The sequence below is a fragment of the Trachurus trachurus genome (assembly GCF_905171665.1).
Source record: "Trachurus trachurus genome assembly, chromosome: 5".
NCBI lineage: Eukaryota > Metazoa > Chordata > Actinopteri > Carangiformes > Carangidae > Trachurus > Trachurus trachurus.
The window spans coordinates 30,052,835-30,073,044 of NC_139896.1; the positions used below are offsets into that span (position 1 = coordinate 30,052,835).

At 41.8% G+C, this 20,210-nt stretch overlaps 2 protein-coding genes across 6 annotated transcripts; both read right to left on the reverse strand.

Moving 5' to 3' along the window:
* Nucleotides 1-3,568: 3,568 nt before the first annotated feature.
* Nucleotides 3,569-7,757, reverse strand: tusc2a (tumor suppressor 2, mitochondrial calcium regulator a). 4 transcript variants are annotated; one of them, XM_083972649.1, is made up of 4 exons: nucleotides 7,664-7,757; nucleotides 5,235-5,474; nucleotides 4,398-4,518; nucleotides 3,569-4,294 (listed from the first exon to the last, which is right to left on the reverse strand). In XM_083972649.1, exons 2-4 carry the CDS (start codon nucleotides 5,381-5,383, stop codon nucleotides 4,229-4,231), a joined length of 336 nt encoding a protein of 111 aa, XP_083828775.1. In that variant the 5' UTR covers nucleotides 5,384-5,474; nucleotides 7,664-7,757; the 3' UTR covers nucleotides 3,569-4,228. The 4 variants fall into 4 exon arrangements, with proteins under 4 accessions (XP_083828775.1, XP_083828772.1, XP_083828773.1 ...); XM_083972646.1 differs by lacking the exon at nucleotides 7,664-7,757 and adding an exon at nucleotides 6,176-6,459; XM_083972647.1 differs by lacking the exon at nucleotides 7,664-7,757 and adding an exon at nucleotides 6,095-6,459.
* LOC310986638 (ras association domain-containing protein 1-like) lies at nucleotides 6,788-19,623 on the reverse strand. 2 transcript variants are annotated; one of them, XM_083972644.1, is made up of 7 exons: nucleotides 19,289-19,623; nucleotides 17,760-18,112; nucleotides 16,549-16,673; nucleotides 8,647-8,751; nucleotides 8,250-8,535; nucleotides 8,028-8,143; nucleotides 6,788-7,940 (listed from the first exon to the last, which is right to left on the reverse strand). In XM_083972644.1, exons 2-7 carry the CDS (start codon nucleotides 18,076-18,078, stop codon nucleotides 7,794-7,796), a joined length of 1,098 nt encoding a protein of 365 aa, XP_083828770.1. In that variant the 5' UTR covers nucleotides 18,079-18,112; nucleotides 19,289-19,623; the 3' UTR covers nucleotides 6,788-7,793. The 2 variants fall into 2 exon arrangements, with proteins under 2 accessions (XP_083828770.1, XP_083828771.1); XM_083972645.1 differs by lacking the exons at nucleotides 16,549-16,673; nucleotides 17,760-18,112; nucleotides 19,289-19,623 and adding an exon at nucleotides 10,951-11,466.
* Between the last annotated feature and the right edge of the window lie 587 nt (nucleotides 19,624-20,210).

The following is a 20,210-nucleotide window of genomic DNA, read 5'->3' on the forward strand; positions in this document are numbered from 1 at the left end:
ATTAATTTTTACTTCAGATCAGTAAGAAGAGACACATGGCATGTTCATGTAGGATCCCACACCCACAATAACATAATGACAAAATAAATATTTCCAAAAACTCCTGATGGAAAATTCAAAAACAAAATTTAGATTGAGGGATCAAACAAAACTGTCCAAGTTTTACTCCACAGTTCATTGCCATATACTATAGATCAGTGCATTTATGTAACAGTTGTATCCACTCTGTAATACACCTTCAATTTATTTCGAAGAAAACATTGACCTTATAGCTTATGAGGCCCGTTGTGGTCTGGTATCATCCAGACTTACTACAACCCGCGATGGAAAAGTGTTCATTACTTACAGTAAGTGTAAGGCCCCAATTCACAATTGTTCTCAAAGGCTACACAATAATTATCAATAAAGTAGTCATTATGCAGCAGAAGTTAGTCATGTATTATGCATATCTTTTCATGTTGTAGCTGGGTAACTTATATCAAACTAGTTCATATACTGTTCATTTCTTTAATAGATAAGCCTTCTTATTAGATGTTATGAGCTAAAGCTTTACATGTAAAATGTAAAATAACTAAAGTTTTCACATAAAGGCTGTGGAGTGGTTTACCTTTGAAATGCAACAGAATAGAAGTATAAGTGGCATGAAACAAAAATAGTCAAGGACCACAAAATTGTACATAAGTACAGTACCTGAGTTTCCTAGTTACATTACACCAATAACTACACCACCCAGTGCTTCAACAGACAGATACATGTTTTTTAATAATAATAATCAGATTCAGTGTTTCTTGTTGTAGATAAGCAGATGTTTCTGATTGATTCAGTTCAATTTATGTAAAAGATGAATGCAGGTCTTGTACTTTCAATGAACTTCTTTTACACTGAAGTGTTGCCACTTAACTGGAGGATTTTAATGGGTTTTTTTTTTTCACTAATGCTCTGAGCACACTTCAGACAGTGGGCAAGAGGCATCTGGCATGCAGATGTCACTGCTGCCTGAGGCATGTGATGACAGCCACTGGCTATGGCTCAGCGAAGTAACCAAGTACCACATGCTGTCAGTACAGCAGATAGGACAGCGCAGAGCTGTGGAGTTAGGCCTGGGGAATAATGAGAAGGGTAGAGGCCGCTTGCACATAATTAACCAATTTAACAACCTGTTTCCATACTATAAACGACTGTGTAGATTGGATGAAGTAGGAAATTTGTGCATGAACGCTTGTTAATGGGCTTCTTTCATCACCAGTAAAATGGTTGTTTGAGCCTAGCAGTCTATTTGTGGCCTTTGAATGGTGCTCTTCTAAAAGTTAAGACATTTCCCCTGCACATACACGTGAGCCTGAGGATGTCCGAGCACATGATCGGGGTTGAAGTGGGGGCCTGGAAGTGAGATGTTTTCCTGTCTCAGAGTCCATTCCGCCATTTGTTTTCCAAGCTTTGCTGACTCACTTCACCATGTCATGGATTTTTTTCCCTTTTTTTTTTGTCCTTCGCTCTCTCTCCCCTCTGTCTCTGCAGTTTGTTTGAGGAAAATGTAGAGCATTAACCGCCCGTGTGAATAAAGAGGGAGCGACAGGAACAAAGCGAACGGTTCGGTTTCCCTGTGGTCTCATCTTCCTTTCGACCTCTGTCTCCTGAACATTACATCAGCAGAAGTCAGGGATCATCAGGAAGCGAAAACAATGGCACGGAAACTGGAAAACACAGCTTCCCGCTTTCAATTGCAAATCATTAGGGTAATCATGTGAACTGGTAAACTGCAATGAAGGGAATTTCAGTGGAACAGTTTGACCTTAACTAGCTTAGTCCTTCACTCTACTCTGCTGACCAATAAAACTATGGAAATACAAAACCAATTTGTATCAGAGAAAGAAAAACATGACTGACAAGTCCCATGACACAACTTGAGAAAATGAAAATAAACTCTTAACCTTAACCTTCGCTACCTTAACTGACTTTCATATTTCTTTAAGTATCAATAACAAACATAGGCAACTACCATTATTTCTTAGTTCACATGCAGTGAGGAGAATCATACTGCACCACAGCCAAGAGTAAAATAAAAGTAAGATATCGAAAAGCACTGCTGTTATAGTCTAAACCGCTAGGGTTTGTTGAATTGATTTCTGTTACTGTTTATCATTCAAAGCATGTTTGAGTTCTTTTTCAAGCCTTGCGGATCATTCATAATGTCTATCTCTCTCAACCACAGCCACATGATCAACATTTCCCAGCGCAAACACATTGTACACATTAGAGAACACATTGTGTAGATCAAAACACTGTAATTCTCTGTCATATTCCTGAAGATTGTAGGGTTGTTGTTTTTTTGTTTTTTGTTTTACAAGAAAAGAGTACATCTTTCTAATGCAGGCCGGACTTTTAGCAAAACATCAAAGACCAGTGGGGAGGAAATACATCAAAGTGTTCGACCTCTGACCCAAAAACACACCCAGCCACATTCCACACAATTACAGACACCAGAGAATGCCAGCAGGGGAAGCCCTACCCATTTGTTGTAAGGATGTGTCCACTCACTGTATACATTAAAATATGTTTACATTGCTATGAAGGTTTGACACTGTGCCAACAGACCACACCAGCTTCACACGGTCATGATTCCAGTCAGTTTTTTACCTCTAACATTACATTTAATTACATCTTCATCTTTTGCAATGACTAGTTGTACAGGATATTCTTTAAAAGGTACGTGAGAAAATGATTTAGGTCAACAAAAACCCCACCTAAACTCATTAAAGCTAGTTACAGGTGTAGTTTCCTGCTGCCCTCTAGGGGTTGTATACTGTGCATGTTCTTGAAGTGTAAATTCTTTGCACCTCAAAAATAAAGTGTGAAGATTAAGCACATCTTCGTTTTATGGTGAACTGAGGAAGGGAGAATAAATCTTGTTTTAGACGCACACACACAGCAGCCGTACAGCTCAGTGAGGCAGAGAGAAAGTCAAGTAGGCAAAAGGGAAAAGCTAAAAATAAGACCGAATGCGGAGAAGTCAGGGTTATACTTAGAGCTGTCATACTGTACAAGAAAGGCCAGCTACGTATAAAAGTCACCACTTGATTCAATGGGCTAAAATTATTGCATCATGTGTTAATCTGTTATTATGTGGATTATATTTCCGGAACTACGTTAATTTGCTTTTAAGATTAAATGAGAAGATCATCATAGCTCGTGTCTGCGTGTTCAGGGTGAAGCTGAGCCAGCAGCTGGATATCTTAGCTTAGCATAGAAACTAGAAACAGAGGAAAAGGACCTCGCCTGGCTCTGCCCAAAGATAACAAAATCCTTCTCCCAGCACTATTAAAGCTCCATCATTAACTTGTTTGTTTAGTCTGTCCAAAGAGATGAAGACAGAACACAACCTTCTTGTCCAAGTCTTGGCAAGAAAACAAAATGATTTTTCCCCCCCTAAGTGTGGAACTATGCCTTTAAATGGTCATTTTCTCACCAGTTCACAACCAAAGATGGACCAAAAGGTCTGATGTTATGTTATGTGTATACTACACTCTTCCCAAATAGTAATAAGAAATATCCACTCCAGATATTCAGCTCAGTAAACCATTTATTCAAGTATTTCCAACTAGAAATCTGAAATTATTTACAGTACATTATCACTAGTGCAGGTCTGAGCTCTGGTAACTGAGACACACACTCAGACATGACAATACACAACGTGACCATATATACAATAGATTTCACAATCCTTCAACTTCCTACCCTGTAGATACATCTTGCATCTCACTTACACACACTCACTCAAACAAACCTAAGTGCACACATGTACACATACGTAGATACACACAAGAGTCTAAACGCTCTAGGTCTCCCGGAAGGCATGAACCGTTACAGCCTTTTCACATCAAGGATGTTTTTTTCCCCCTGCAAAAAAACTCACGAGAGAAGTACAACTTTGTCTGATGTTTTCTCTAAAACTGCTTACATATCAGCTGGGTAGTGGAAACACAACCTGTACCATCACTACTTTTTGTGAATATCAAAATATGTACGTAAGTGAGTAGGGCACTCTGACTGTAGCTGGATTCCAAATGTATAGCATTTCATTCAGTATATCAATTTAATGTGACTGTATGAATTTTCATCCTTCTCTCCAGACCACAGTTTCAGTCTTGACCGCTCGCTGGAACAAGCCTCTGCTCTTAAATGAGCGCCCCCGTGGCTGCCTCTGAGTAGATCAGCCCTGTGCAACGCTTCACACCTCGCAGAGGACGATGGGGAAATCTACATGAATACAGGGGTGGTCCAGCTTTATGATTCCCTGAAAGACAAAGACAGAGAGTATGCAAAGTTGAACGGGGAGGACAGTTCTGATAAAAGCGCCTTTCAGCCTCGTTGTCATTTTGTTTTGTCCCTGAACTAACCTGAGGAATCAAATTCTTCTGGATCCTCTTCAACTTGGACTTTTTTCTGCCATTTTTCGTCACCACCGTCTCCTCGTAGAACTCGTGGGCAAGGTCGCCGTCCTCGTCGTAGTATAAAGAACTGCAAACACAGCAAGTAGACATCAGTTTGGAAATACATTTAGAAATAATTCAGAGATGACTGAATCTTAAAAGGTCAATTCACCCAAAACACACTTTCTCATGTACCTCTAATTATCTCAGGGCATGCAAGAAGTAAGAGGTTTTGAAATGCCCACGTCCAATACACAAGGGCATTTCTGCGTGTTTAGCTATTACTTATCATTTTATTCTCAAGTTTATTTTAATATTTTCAATCTAGTCTAGTATTTTGTGTTTTAATGATGTGTCAGTATGTGTGTGTTCAGCATTGAACACTGTTGAACTGCCTGCACTTGGGGTGGATTCAGTTACCAATTTCTTCCAAGCTAAACTTTTCCACAGAAACTGCTGTGGACTATTCTGAGGAACCAGGACATTATCTATAAAACACACAGAGCAGCTGAGAGATTACAAAGGATATACTGTTTAGGGAGAAAACCAGTGACAACGTGGATCATGTCTCCTCTGGGACCTTTGTTTCCTGTCCCTCCTCTGGCTCATTATTGTATTGTATTATCTCTAGGTCGGTCCAACTTTAACATAGCATCATATTATAGAGCTGTCAGGAGTCCCAGAGATGGACATCTCACAGAGACCAAAGCTATGGTGTATGGACACAGACCACGAGGCCTGTGTGCTGTACTGTAGTTTGGGTGACCTCAGCCTTATACCATTTCCCAATGATGTGTCATTTACCTCCTCCTGGTAAAAACAAACGGGGTTGCATTTCTTGAACCTTTGAGACGGGCCAAAGACTGCTCATTCCCATCACTGGCTGTATCACCTCCAGTTCCACTGCCTGAGAAAGGCCAGACTCCTTTGGCTTTAGATCCACTTCCTCCCATTCTCAGAGGTAAGGCATAGTTCTTGTCTCCAGTTAAAGCTTTTGGTCTGGTTGGTGGCCAGATGCTCTCAGTTCCTCACCAGAGCCAGGATCTGAAAAGGGTAAAAAGTGTGAAAAGACAGGACATTCCCAATCAGACTTGGTTGTCACTGCATGATAGAGTTCAGCTGTGTGACTGCTGGTGCAACTCCACTGATCACTGTTACATTATCGATGAATGACTCAAAAATAATACTGGGTTATTACACAGTTATTATAGCTACAGTCAAAGCAGTGAATGACAGGTGTGGTCTGTGCGGAGGAATACTGAGTGAGATGGTTAGTTCCTGATAAACAGCTATTTTCCCGACTAGTTGATGGAATGAAAAGTAAAAGTGTATATAATGTACACTTTAACAGATGTATTATTTTGTGACTGGACTTCTTGAGTCAAGTAACGGCGCATTTTATTGCCAGCAACGGTAATGCGTTATAACGGGGGAAACAGTAACTACTCGTTACTGAAAAAAGTAACGCCGTCCTTCCCATCACTGCTCCCTACACCTGACATGTCTGTTGTGTATCCCATTGCTTCGTTGTGCTAGCTGCACAGAGAGCTAGCTAGCTAACCGTCTGGGACGGACAATATCCGCGCTAGAAAAACAAGCCACCCGCTTTACAACAGAACTTATATTTCAACATCAGTTAATAAGCACAAATATTGATTTTGTACCTGATACACGCGGTCTGTATGTGACAAAAGCGACCGTTTGCTATCCGGTCACTGCGGCTAATAATAAGTCGCTAACGGTACCTGCACGTTGAGGTGAGTTAGCCTGGTAACGTTAGCTGCTGCTGCTGCCGCTGCTGCCGCTGACGCACCAGCTGAGACGAGGCTGAGCTGCGTCTCCGATACAAACACAGGGATGAAACTGTTGTCCTACACGACCTACAGCCAGCACTGCTGGGACTGACTTGTGATCGATGTCCTACCGTATCAGACAGTCATGTCCTGTCATAACTTTTCCAGCACCGTCTACGATAAGCTAGCGTTAGCTGTTTTGGTCCGTGCTCTGAGGCGATCAGCTGATCTACAGACCGGCGGCAGCTGAGGCTGTTTCCTCTTCTTCGCCTGTGAAACACCAGCAGACACTCAAAGGAGGGTGCGTTACTGCCATCGATCGGAGTCGGTCCGCTTCTACATTATCTGGACTGCTCAATATTTGCCATCGGTCTTATTGCTAGCAAGACCACCCTAGATATGCGAGTCGCATAAAAACATCTAATGTCCTAACGTTTAAGGGGCATAAATATATGGAAGCCCAGACTGAATATGGAGAATAATTTACACACAGATCGATAAGAGTAAGATATTTTAACAATCGTGACGTTTGAAAAAATACAAAAACTTTACAGAAATAGGAAATTGTTTTTTTTTACTGAACGCAGTGCACATTTGTAACACATTCTGCAGGTTGCTTCAACATGTAAATTTGTACAAAGAGAGTGAAACATTGAAAGTAAGGTGAAAAACAGATGACGACTACTTTGACAGAAAATAAAGCAGATATAAGGAATGACAAAGCGCTTCCAGTGAAACACATGTATACCAGTATTCATTCATGATTCCAGTCAACCCGAGTGAATTTGCAATTGCTCTCTCTGACATTCATTATTGCATACAAATGTCCACACATTGGTCATACTCACAAAACTTTAAAAAAATAAAATAAAAAAAAGTAAAGAGTTGCACCCACTGGGGGTGTAGACGAGACATGGCAGACTTCTGAGACTGGGTCTAATGAAAATCCTTATACCTTTCAACAGCAAATGTGTTTAACTTTTTTTTTTTTTTTTTAACGGGATATGTTGAGAAATATGTTTGTCATGGTCAATTATTCAGGACCATGTTGAATGTATTAAAAGAGGGCAGTGGTGGCTTGTTTGACATGTTATCATTCTTGTGTACAGAAAATCATCTAGATGATTTTTTGCTCAATGATAAACACAGTTCTGCCACTCAGTCTAGTAATGCATAACTATTAAAGGGATTGTTTTGAATGGCTGATGTGCAGAGTAGCACATATTCTCTAAAGCTAAAGTGACATAGCTGGGGTAAAGGATAATCAGAGGGTACCCAAATAGGGACACAGCCGCTGTCTCATCTGCCAGTCTTCATGTCTCTCAACTCATTCTCACAGGCACATCAGACTCTCCAGGTGTAAGGCACTTCTCATCTCTCGCATCACTTCACACGCACATTCGCGCTAGCTCTCTCTCATTGTCTTGCGCCCTGTCTCACTTTTCTTTTTCACCGAGGAGGTGTTTTGAGGCGTATTCTCTGGGATCTTTGGATGCAGCGATGGCTGGTCTTCTTCAGGTAGATGGCCCAGCCAAGTGGTGCACGTTTAACCCCCGGCGCGGGGGTCGTCTCAGCCCGGGGTGGAGCCGGCCAACGTCTCCTGCATCTTGGTGCGGGCCAGAGCGTATCGTTGCACTATCTGCTTGACGTGTTCTTCTTCTTCACGCTGCAGAATGCGCAGGAAGTTCTTCAGCTCGGGCATGGAGAAGGCATGCCACTGGAAAACGAGGAGCAACAAAATCGCATTAGTACATAAACTAGGATGTAGTTCATGGGTTGAATCACATGTTCTTGTTGCACTCACATTGACCTCCCCGGTTTCATTTTCTTTGAGCACAAAACTGAGGACTTTCTCACTGGGCCCAGAGCGCAGGCGCAGAGGGAGAGGACACTCGCCATCACTCAGCTTGCGAACATAAACTGAAAGAGAGACCAAAATGGCGCAGAAAACAAATTAAGATTTTTTTTTAAAATCACATAATACCAACAGGAGATCGATGTGGATGTAATGAAAAAGATGCAATACCTTGGTCGTGACGCTCGCTGCGCTCGAACAGTGCAAACTTGCCAGGATTGTCCACCACGGTGAACTTCTTCAGCAAAGCTTCGATGACCTCGCGGGAGGAGGTGCGGGAGCTGATGTGCAGGTGCTTGGACGCGTCCTTGGGCAGGTAGAAAGAGGTGCGGCGCTTCACTCCGCTAGCCCTCCTCCCCCCGCCGTCATGACCGCCTTTCTTCGGCTGTGGAACCGACACGGGTCGCACCAGTTTAAACTGCACCTTTATGAAGCCAGTGTAGGAGCCATCCTTGTTCTGTTCATTCAGAAATAATAATAAAAAAAAAAAGAGTCATGAATCATACTGAAAAGAAACACACCTTCACAATAAAATGCGTGGGTGGTGGTGTAACTCATCCATACTCACCATGTTCATGAACAGGTTGCTGTTGATCTGGGCGTTGTACTCCTTCACCTTCTGAGGAATGTCTGCAGTTGTCAACTCCTGCTTGCCACATTCAATTTGTTCGTCCTAAAAAAGGGGACAGGGAGGGAATTACAGCGTTAGACCACCAGGTGTCAGCGTTCACCTCCAAAACACAACAGGAACAATTACAACATGGACATGGTGGTGGGATCGGACAGCGGTTCCTCAAAAAAGGTCATGTTTTGTCAAAAGAATTAGGCTAGTCATTAAGAAACATCATGATCACCAAATTAATCTCACATGGGATAATAATCTTATTAGAGCATTTCTCTGTGTTTTATGTCTCAGTGTGTTCGAGGATAGGTTATGTAGAAAAGAAAAATCTAGTCAAGTGAGATCCAAAGATGTAATTTCACTACACTGATATTGATATATATACACATTGATATTCCTTAAGGGGATTGTTTGAAGTAGCTTAGAGGAGGAGTATACTGTAAACACCCACACTTTGATGGACTCCCTGTTAACAACAGTTTCTAACACTGAGCACCAGTTGCATCAGCCTCCCAACTTCCTGACAACGAAGCACGGGCGAAAACGATGATGTCAGCTCTGTCCAATCCTGTTGGACTGCTCTGATCCCTCAGGGTAGGAGGAGTAAAGGGAGGACCGAGTTTGAGGAGTGGAGAGAGAGAAAGGGGGGGGGGCATGTGCAACTTGCAGCTGTTTGCAATGACTGCGACCAACGGTCCTGCGCTTGCATTCCTCAACTTGGTATTCATATATAAATAGCCTCCCCACTCAGACTGTGGGAGAGACAATGTCCTCCCTTGTTTTACAGGCACATCCTGTGAAGTCAGCTGCCTCATCAACCGCACTCCCCTAGTCATGTTTCAGTCATGTTTCAGTCATGCACATTTGGCCTTTAGTATACGCAGGACCGTTGGCTCAATTAGGCCTCTTCCTGTGTGTACTGACCAATCGGCACTTCCTGTGTAGAAAGAAAACTGAACTCTGCAGCAGTACAAATTCATTTTCCATACTATACTCCAACTGATTTTCCATGGAAGGAGCAGGGGGGGGGGGGGGGGGGGGGGATTCCTTGGAAGTAAGAGTCAAACACAAGTATCCATTCAGCACCGTGGATGCTGCCCTTGTTGGCAATGACATTTGTACGTCATTCTAAGACATTTTTTTGGATTCATATGGGGAAAAACTCAAAGCTATATGTTTTCCTAAATTCAATCTTATTTATAAAAGAAATGAACTGTTGAACCCTACACTCTCTAGTAATAAAGGAAAAGCTGGAGGCGCTACAGGAGCTGAGTATCTTATATTGATGTCAAGCAGAAGAAGATCAATAGAAGAAATCCTTAGGCAAATTGGAAGACTCTGGAGTTAATGTGCTGCTGTTAACAAATCAATAAATCAATACAGGAGCCATGTTGAGCCTTCCAATATGGCAACAGTAAAAGGAAAAGAACTATGTCTCTACATGCCCACAAAAGCAGTGTAACATAAACACTGACAACATCAAATGTAAGCTGGCTTTTTCTGCACAGAGTCAGCCAGGATGTGAGTGTTTTCTGTAAACAGCCTTTGTTTTTCAATGAAGAAAGATGATACCTGAGTGGGTGTGGGTGACAAAAGGGACAGAAAATGAACAAATCCAAAACATTGCATTGACTCATCTGTGATTGAGAAATTAGTGTGAAAACCTGAGGGACTAGAATAGTGGGTGTTTGGCTGGAAACTTGAGAGGAGTGAGTGCGTCACATGGCGTGAGATTTTGGGTTTGGTTGTTCCGAGCATGAGTTCAGCTGTGGGTCTCTGCTTCTTACAGTGATGATAAAAAAATGATGCACTGGTGTGTTCACGTGTGTTTCAAGCCCAAACTAGTGTCTGCTCTGCTATTCGCTCCGGGGCTGATGCATAATTTTATAATTTCAATAATAAACTTCACACAACTCAAGCCTCATGTCTGTTTGCTCAAAACTGGATGAACCAGAACTCCACCCATCACTTGGCCAGCATCCTCTGTGCTGGGGTGCCCTTGAGCAAAACATACATTTCAGCAGCAGCAGCTCCAGATCAAACCAGGGATGCTGCTGTTAACCCCTGACCCAAAAAAAACACTATGGACAAACACTGTCAGAGAAAAAGCAGAACTACATAGGGGAACTGCTGCACAAGCCACCCATCACCCACCACCCATCTCTTCCTGGTCTCACTTCCCCCTTTGCATGAAGTTCGCACTTTTACCAAAGTTTTACATTCCCAATTACATCTATTTCTCCGTCTCACCTTCTTCACATCTAGGTTAGGCTTCCGGGTTTTGGGGAAGAAAGATGTCCGGGCCGTGAAGTACTGCTCGAACTCGGACTCGGGCTCCTCCTCGCTGCAGTAGCCGCTGCTGGTGGAGCTGCCCCAGGTCATCTCGAAGGAGGGGGTTTTGTCCGGGTTGCTGGCCGCCTCTGTCATGCTGACTACCGTTAACACGAGACTACACGGCGATAATTTAAGACACGACGACTAAAAGTGTTCAATGAACCACTTTTATCCAAATATGGCGAAGATTCACCGACACTGAACCGAACCGAGTCGAACTTAAAACTCTCCGAAATGTTTGAAATGACGTCAATTAACGGCAACGTTCGCTAAATTCGACAACAACCGCGCGGGCAGACGATGAAATAACTCTGATAACAACAGATGAATCGATTAAAAAAAAAAATCCTATCGGTTTCTTCTTCTAACTTCTGCTACCGGCCACGTTTCCACTATACGAACTGTCTGTGTGAACCAGGATGTGTTCAGACCCCCGCCCTCGCTCGCTTCCTTCCCCCCGCCGAGCCGAGGAGGAGGCACCACCCAGTTCCGTTGGCTTGAGTTTGGAAAATACACAAAACCAACGCAGCCGGTCGCGATTGGTCGCCGAGAGGAAATACCAGCGTTTCTATGGTTTTCGCACACACCCTCCCCCTCCCTTTTCTCTCCCTCTCTCCCCTGCTGCGGATGCTGCTGGTTGCTGCCCCCGCTGCTGTCCTTAACCCCGCTCAGTCAGTCATATGATCAAGGGCGTAATTTATTGGGGGTTAGGAGGGTTACCCCCCCCCCCCCCCCCCCCCCCAAAAAAAAAAAAAAAAAAAATCTAGCCAATGTAAACAGTCATAATTGGTCAAGCCCTTATTCTGCTCAGAAACATAATGAAAAGAGCCACAAGGCCAGCAAACAATCTTAAATGATTGGTTCATCACATAAAATGAGAAAAAACACTGTCCCAAAGAGGTAATAGTCATATCATTGAGTTAGCAAGTAGGTGTCCTGGTCTAAAGCCTGGGATCCACCGGTGATTGTTGCATTCGCCTGTTAATTTCCTATGGAACATCCCCGCAAAGCATTGGGTAGGCGGTGTGGCTGTTTGAGCAAAGACAGTTAGGCTATTAGGCCTATACCTAGAGTATCTTTGGTTTGAGTCGTGGCACATCCAAAAGTTGACCACGATTCAACTTTATGCAAATGAATTCGTCAGATGCGAGGATGGTCCACAGCCCATCTGTGTTCCAACTTAACAAAACGTACATTTTGGAGAGTCCGTCAAGAAATCTTGATGACACAAGTATCTAGGCGTAAGAAGAACTGATTGGCTTTTCTCTCTGAATCTAATTGGATATTTGCATTGTAGGCCTACTACTACTGACAAGGTGAGGTGTGCTGTAAGGCCTCTGTCATAGCCTAGCGTTCTAAATCACAAATTGTCATTAGTTTAGCCTATATGAAAATTAATAATAGCCTATTAGTCCTGTCAGAATAAACGCTATCAAAGTTAATGATTTTCCACTGTCCACACATTAGGACAGAGATCTTAACCCCCTCCCCCACCCCCTCCCAATGTTTAACCCAAAGTTATGCCCCTGCATATGATGACAGGCAGGCCTACAGGGTCACACCACCCACAGACAAGGACACAACATGTGAACTGTACAAATGTTTAACTTGAATACTGAGCGTCATCCACAACCTACACCACCCAGTCACGTTACACTGCTTTTATTGTCCAGTGTGTTAAGGCCTGACAGAGTCGCCTGTGTCAGGGGAGGAGGGCCAGAGACCCTGAGGCTCTGGATCACACAGAGCCCTATAAAGATCATTTAACACGGAGATGCTACCATGTGTGTTGTGAAGGGAGCTCTGTTACCTCAGTGAAAGGTCAAATACCACATGTATAAAAAATACTCTAGTCTATTGCAGGGAAAAGTCCTACTAAATATTATTAGTAGTAAAGTAAAGTAAAGTTAGGTGAAAGAAGAAAAAAATATCCCCTATGACTGTTCACTTATGATGTCATTAGATCATTACTCATGCGTGGATGTTTATTTATAGAAGAAACTAAAGATGACATAAAAGAAAAATAGTTTTAAAAAAAAATTAAAAGCATAGAAGTCAGGCAATAATAATATCGCCAAACACTTGGTAACTTGTTTTATCAAAAAGGAGTGGCAACTGGGAAGAATAAAAGACTTGATAATAACTTAATCACTAAATGAGCCACTTAATAACTAAATACCCGGAGTCCAATATATACAACTTTAAATCAATTATTGTTTAATGTGTAAACAGCATTTCGTTGTTGCAGCTGTTTTTTTTAAAGGCTGAAACAAATTATTGTTTTCATTGTGGATTAGTCTGGTGACTGTTTCATGCTTGATCTTGAAAATGTAAGAAATATACATCACAGTTACTCAGTGTCCACAGCACTCATCCAGGACACACCCAAGACAGGTTACCAGTCTATCACAGGGCTGATATATGTGACACATTCACACCCCAGAGCACTTAAGAGTTACCAATTAACCTAATGTGCATGTCTTTTAGACTGTGGGAAGAAGCTGGAGAACCCAGAGAGAAACCACGCAGGCACAATAAAACTCCACCCAGAAAGGCTCCAGGCCTGAGGAGCCCAAAGGAAAAACCAACAATCTCTTGTTGTTTTAAGTAATTAGAATAAATACACATTAGTTTTAAGTAATTAGAATAAATACACATTAGTAGAAATAGAACCATGAAAGTTTTGCAGTTTTGATTGAAAATGACATAAATCATTATTAAAATAGTTGACATTACATTTCTCTAGAAATCCCCTTAGGCACAGACCTCAAGTTTCAAAATCTGCTTATTTATCTCTTTTATATCTTCATACGTTTTGAATGGAAAATATGAATGTCTCATCACAATATCTGACTGTTAACTAGAGCTATCAGACAAATGTAGTGTCTAAGGTACAAAATTTCCCTCTGAATTTGTAGGCGTAAAAGCAAAGGTAAAAGTGGCAGGAGAAGAAAGTACCCAAGTAAAGTAAACAAGGGCTTCCTCAGTTGTGCCTTCATTACTTTCAGCAAACTGAAACAGTGAGGGAATCACTTAGATAACTATGTGGAGATTAAGAAACCTAGGGGAATCACAAGGGGCCCTAAAAAAAGAAAGTGAAATTGAAGTAGCAGCGGAGGCAGAATTAACTTAACTTTTAGTGGCCATAATGTCATTCAATATGATGATAAGTGTGTTTCATAGAGAGCAGAAGTGGAACTGGAAAATTCAGCAATGGGTTTTCTCTGAGAAGTGAAAGAAGGCCTGTCTGGTCAGACTGTAGTTGTCATTTATAGATATATAAAAACCTGTTGACTGTAAACTGTCCTGGTACTGCCACATCTACTCATTTCTCTACTCATCTACTCAGCAGTGAGTGAAATAGGAATGTGTGGTGAACTAGATGCTCGGACTACGTCCTGTCCACGATGAAGCCAGATTGAACCTGACATCCCTTTGTAAGAAAAACGAAGGATTAACCAGTCAGATGAGGCCGTCAAGATAGTGCCAAAATGTGATTAGTTAGGATTAGACCGAAGGAAGCCATTGTGGGAGTCTTATTACTTTAACTTTAACATCTGCAGTTTGGCAACACTGCACGGAGCCATAGCCACACCATGTTACATGTTCATCAGTCATGTTATATGATTGCTCTGGGCTCAACCGTCTCTCAGTGATGAATCTTTTTTCTCATTTAAACACCATAAGGAAGTTTGTGAGTGTTTGAAATGAACGTGTTTTTGTGAAATAATGAGAAGGTTTTTGTGGTGCATGTGTCTAGACATGGTTGACAGCCAACTCAATCTTTTTTTGTTTTTTCTGTGCCTCAGCAATCCTTCACCTTGTGTTGAACAATAATGAGTTCCACACAGTGAAGCCAGCTAATGAAATCTAAGCAACAACAGAGCTTTGGAATCAGACTGGTGCTGCTCAGTAAAAAATAATCATTAGCTACAGCTCTTGTTTTCAGTTGAAGAGACCCAGCTCCAAGTTTACAGCAAGAAGAAACATGCCTATAATTTACAGCAAAAACAATTTCTATGTATCAAAACGAAGTCTAACAGGCAGAGACATTTGAAAAAGTGTGGTAATTCCCCTCACATGTGGAGGTCTAGGTCACATCTTGGGGCATTACAGCACTGGCTGCATTACAAATCACTAAAGTCAGAGTGAGTATTAACAGACATGTGCTGGGAGGAATACTTTGGAGCCTCCTAGTGTGAAGCAATAGGTTCACATGTAAGGTTTGAGCAGGCTTTCACACTCTGGGTGAGCTAGTGGTGAAATTTAACTTTTAAAAAAAGCTTATAGAAGTCAAAATTACGAAAACATACAAATCTGCTTTTAGATGGATAGGGAACAAAATAACCACATGTCTTGTCTCACCTGTTGTGTTCTGATGTTTGTCCTCGTAACAGGTTGTTTTTGTGGCAGATATGTTAAAATGTCATTGGCAGGAAAAGCACAGGTGTTCTTTTTTATATACATAATATTAATGGCTGCACTCTGACTCACCAGCATGGCTCACTGGTGCACTCCAATATGACTGATCCATCATAAAACTTATTGGTTCCACCTGCTCTTCCTGCTTTGTCGAGCCAAGATCCCTGCTGCGTACGGGGCTGATGTAAACAGAGGCCCAAGCACCGACGTCTTCATGCTCCGTTTTGCTGAAGTTTTTCAATTCCAGCAGTCTTTTGATAAGCAACAGGTGTTTGCCCGGGAGCAAATAGTATCCGATAGCAAGAGACCAAACCCTGCCGCTTTGAACAACTTCTAGCTCACAGCCTTGACTTCCCTTTTTATAGTAATATCACTGTGGTGCAGTTTAGCAGAGAGAGAACTCTGCTTCTACTGTAACATTTTAGAGTACAACCAGCCAGAGGAAGTGACTGTCTTTGCTGAAAGAGCTCTATTTAAGGATATAATACGCTTCCTTACTCTACATTAACATGAAACTCCATGCTATAGACTAGCATCATGTTTACAGTATAACATAATTCATGCCGCATTATTCTAAAAAACATAATAGAAATACTAGTTTTTCTTATTAGATATGCAGGGTGGAACAACTCATGGACTCTCTAGATTTTCTGCTGGGGTAAGTTCAACCTCATATTGCAAAAAGTTCTCACTAACTGTAGCTTTGTGTTTCTTAACAGCAGACTTCCTCTTTCAAAATCCATTTACTTCCTACAAACTTTACAACCAACATCAAATGACAAGTTTAATATTGCTAGCTGCTCTCGTCAGCATGATGGTCAGGAGCAACTGTGTGGTTAATTTTGACATGGTCAGGCATCCTTAAATGACCCTGTGTAATAACTGGAAATGGGTGAAGTGAGCTGTGTGTTTTTATTGCCATATGAAATGGTTCCTGTTTTTGACCATAAAACAACCGATTTTTGTTACTTAAAACATTACAGCAGTTAAAGTCCAACAGTGACTTATAAAAGTTCTGAATGTGGCAAAGCTACATTATGAACTAATGAAGACTGCTCACACAGCCACGAAGCCGAATACAAGGGACCTTACCACATTCGTGTCTGTTTCTATGGCGTGCTCCACTACACAGGTCTGGTCGGACACGGAGCCTCGGTCCCAGCTGCAGTCCAACTGGATCAGGGCACGGCAGCGGTAGTGGCACGTGAATCTGCAGTCTGTAAATGCAGAGAGTCCTTAAATTTTAGAGGCACACTGGAAAAGGCATAAATACATAGGACAAATAGTCCAAAAAGGAGTTCATTGTGTCTGTATTGTAACATGTCAAGGTACTGCTAAACCTTTTTCTACCCATGTCTTGTACTGTAGCTATATAAAAACCTTTTTCAACTACATAGAACAAAATCCTCACTGGTGAACATACAAGTGATATCATGGTGCAATTGTAAATAGGTGATGTCCTCCACTGGCCATTAAAGGTCACTGCAGTTACTGTAGGGACTCAAACTGCAAACACTTGTCAGATATACAAATATCAACTCCCTTGTGTGTGAGTGCAGCTGTGAGATCAGCCAAAATTTAAATATTTTTGATTTGATTTTTATTTGTCTCAAACAAGCACAGCATAAAGACAAACAGTATATGTAAAAAACAAACAAACAAATATACAAATATATGGTTGGTCATGATAATAATAGTGACTATAGTTATGTGATTAATTATTTTATTGGTCTTTGCTGTTATCAGTTTAAGGTTTGTGTTTGTGTTGACAGTAATTTATGATTTGAGTGTGGTTTCATGTTCCGATTCCTGTAAAGTGCCTTATCTTTCTTTCTTTTTTCCCTCAGTGCCCTACATAAACCGCAGCAAAATTTCAGTGGGTTTCAGTCAATGAAAAGGAAGTTCATGACTACTGGGACTCCGGTCATGTTGATCATGAGGGTCTGTGAGATGTAAGCATGTCAACAACTACATGCTAGATTCTTTATGTCTTCTTAGAAATAAAATAATAAACTAGCTAACTCCAGTCCTGCCGTTAAACCTCTTTGACAAACTGCCAAGAAACAACATGGAGGACATTAACAGCACAGCAAACCAGCCAGTAAATTTATGATTTCTATGAGTCAGCCATCTGAACACGGGGTTGTTCAGTCCTGCATCTACATTAGTGGTTAACATGTTTCTGTTTGACCAAATTTCCTCTTTCTCTCCATGTTGCTGTCATTTCTGATCATGCATATGCACAGACGCAGCCACACGTGCACACGCCCAGATGCACTAACAGCCCACATAAGCCAACTCACTGACACACCGCAGGCTCTGCTTGTAGAGTCCCCAGATGAAGTCTCCACACAGGTCGCACCATGTCGGCTGTGCGTGGCTGCACGGTTGGAAGTTGTGTCCTTCTCCCTTCTCTTCTTTGGGCTGGGGGTCCTGGGAGCTGCTCAGGACTCTGATGATGCCCACCCGGCTCAGCAGGTCCGGGACTTTCCCTGGGCTGATCCTCAAGGCGTTGGTTCTCTCAAGGCGAGGAGGTGAACAGGGTGAAAGTGTGCCTGTCAGCTCTATCTGCTCTTTGCTTGCACGCAGGTCACGTAGCTCAATGAACTCCCCACAAGACATGGTGTCACTCAGAGCCTGGCTTTGTCCATTATCACTGACGGGTAGAAAAACTGAATTTAATACAGATCAACATGGAAAAGACACCATTTAGAACATTTTTTAAAAATGTGATAATATTCACGAAGAAAATGTTGTTTTGCTTTAAGAGCAGCATAAATCTGGACTATTCACCAGTAAGTCCAGGTTGAAAAGGTGATACTTTCATTTCACCACAAGCGTTTGGTCTGACCTGTGTACATCCTTTTAAAGTAAGGGCTCTCAGAGAGCACAGAGTGTCATCTTGAAATGAGAGATGTCACATATGAAAAAAACATCTGTGAAACATACATATACTAACATACATTATTATATGTAGTGGTGAAAATGGGATTCAGATATCTTACTTGAAAAAAGAAAAGAAATACTAGCTATAGGGACAGAAAGCTGCAAATAAAAAGGAACAGAGTATAGCCAGTACTTTAAGCTTCCACAGTGAAAGTACTCATTAAAAAGTATAAGTATACCATCACATCTTTATGATTTTACTATTAGATAACTGTTACTGATCTGGTAAGATACAAAGTACACTTTTGCATTTGACTTGTAACAATTCATTTTATTTTAGTAACTAACCATGTCTTGCATGAAAAAAATCAAATCTATTCTGTCAAATGCTACTGTGAAATAAAAGTTTCAGAATAAAAGAACAGATAACATTTTTCTTTAAAGGAAATGAACAGTAACATAAACTGCAGAGTGCAGTGTAGGGCTGACTGTAAACTTCTTTCTGCATTTGACTGTAGTATTCTCTATCTGTCTTATCAGATGTTTTTTTTTTTTTTTTACTTTTTCCATATAGGCCTACAGTAACTACCTGACGACATTTCCTATACATGCTAGCCTATGTGCTTTTTGTATATTGTGACCATGTGACATGTAGGTTTGTCACACAGCGTTGAATTGAAGTGATTATGTAATATTTGATAATCAGCTAACCTAACATAAGAAAAAGCAGAGTAGGCTGACCTGAAGTGAAACTAATTGCTGTAACATGTCCTTACATAGAATCTCGGTTACTGTAGGCTGGTTTGTACAAATAAAGCTGCGTTACAAATGTTGAATGAACAAGGGTGTACTCTCAAATGTTTAGTCCGAAACGAGAATTACAGTCAATTTAACTATCACGTATATATAGCTACAAAATATATAGTGTATAATCAGACCAACTTACCAAAACAGGGGAGAAAACAGCCCCGTGGCAACCGCTTTGTCTCAGAGCCTCCTCCATCCGAGGAGAAAAACTTTCCGCAGACATTTGTGACAGTTTCCAAGTAACGGAGGTGTGCAGTCCCCGGCTACATCTCTGGAAATAAGCGGTCACCGCCGGGGCCGCTGACTGGCTGCTGGCCGCCGAGCTCCGGAGCGGCTCTAGTCTGTACCATCAGACTCCCAGCGGGACACTGACCATCTTCTGTCCTGAGTAGAGTCTTCTGCTGTTCGGAGGAGGAAGCGGACTATCATGAAAAAGAGAGAGTGAGATGAAGCTGAGCTGCATCGACATCCGGAATGTTTTCACATAGGGGGTGCTGCTTCTGAGCCCGGACAGCTCAGCTCCTTCTGGTAGGCGTTGCAAAGCCCCTCGCCCCCCCCTTTCCTCCCCTCTAACCACTGTCTCAGCATGTGTGATGGATCTGGGTTTCATTAACTGCGATGACCTCAGTGTCAACTGCAACATTTTGAACTAGAAGTATCGTAATACGAATTCTGTTTAAACCCACACACCCACTCCTTCCATCCCACACTCATCTCAAACTTTTCACCTGTCTTTTTTATGACACGTCAGACCCTCAACACAACACACTGGAGGGTAAAGTCTAACACAACAAGCAGGAATATTAACCAAGAAGATGGACCACAAATTCCTGAGTGTGTCAACTGTTTGTGTGTTGATGCATCTTACTGATGCCCTTCACAGCAGATGCATGGAAGTACCCATGCCAGAGTAATGGGAATCATTCAGGGACTTTTATTTGCTGCTGGTGTAATGAAGTGAAATCTGCCCCCCACCCTGGCACATACAGAGTCTGAGAACATAATTATAATAACAACAAATATTACAGCATTTAAAACAAAATGATACAGGAAGGACAATG

Excerpts from the sequence above, each read along its gene's own strand:
- tusc2a (XM_083972649.1), bottom strand. The coding sequence starts at position 5,383 with ATGGGAGGAAGTGGATCTAAAGCCAAAGGAGTCTGGCCTTTCTCAGGC. Across the intron at positions 4,519-5,234 it reads TTTGTTTTTACCAGGAGGAG|TTCTTTATACTACGACGAGG; the intron begins GTAAATGACACA and ends CTGTGTTTGCAG. Across the intron at positions 4,295-4,397 it reads AGAAGAATTTGATTCCTCAG|GGAATCATAAAGCTGGACCA; the intron begins GTTAGTTCAGGG and ends TTTGTCTTTCAG.
- LOC310986638 (XM_083972644.1), bottom strand. The coding sequence starts at position 18,078 with ATGTCTTGTGGGGAGTTCATTGAGCTACGTGACCTGCGTGCAAGCAAA. Across the intron at positions 16,674-17,759 it reads GCAGAGCCTGCGGTGTGTCA|ACTGCAGATTCACGTGCCAC; the intron begins GTGAGTTGGCTT and ends CTGCATTTACAG. Across the intron at positions 8,752-16,548 it reads TAGAAACAGACACGAATGTG|GACGAACAAATTGAATGTGG; the intron begins GTAAGGTCCCTT and ends CCCCTTTTTTAG.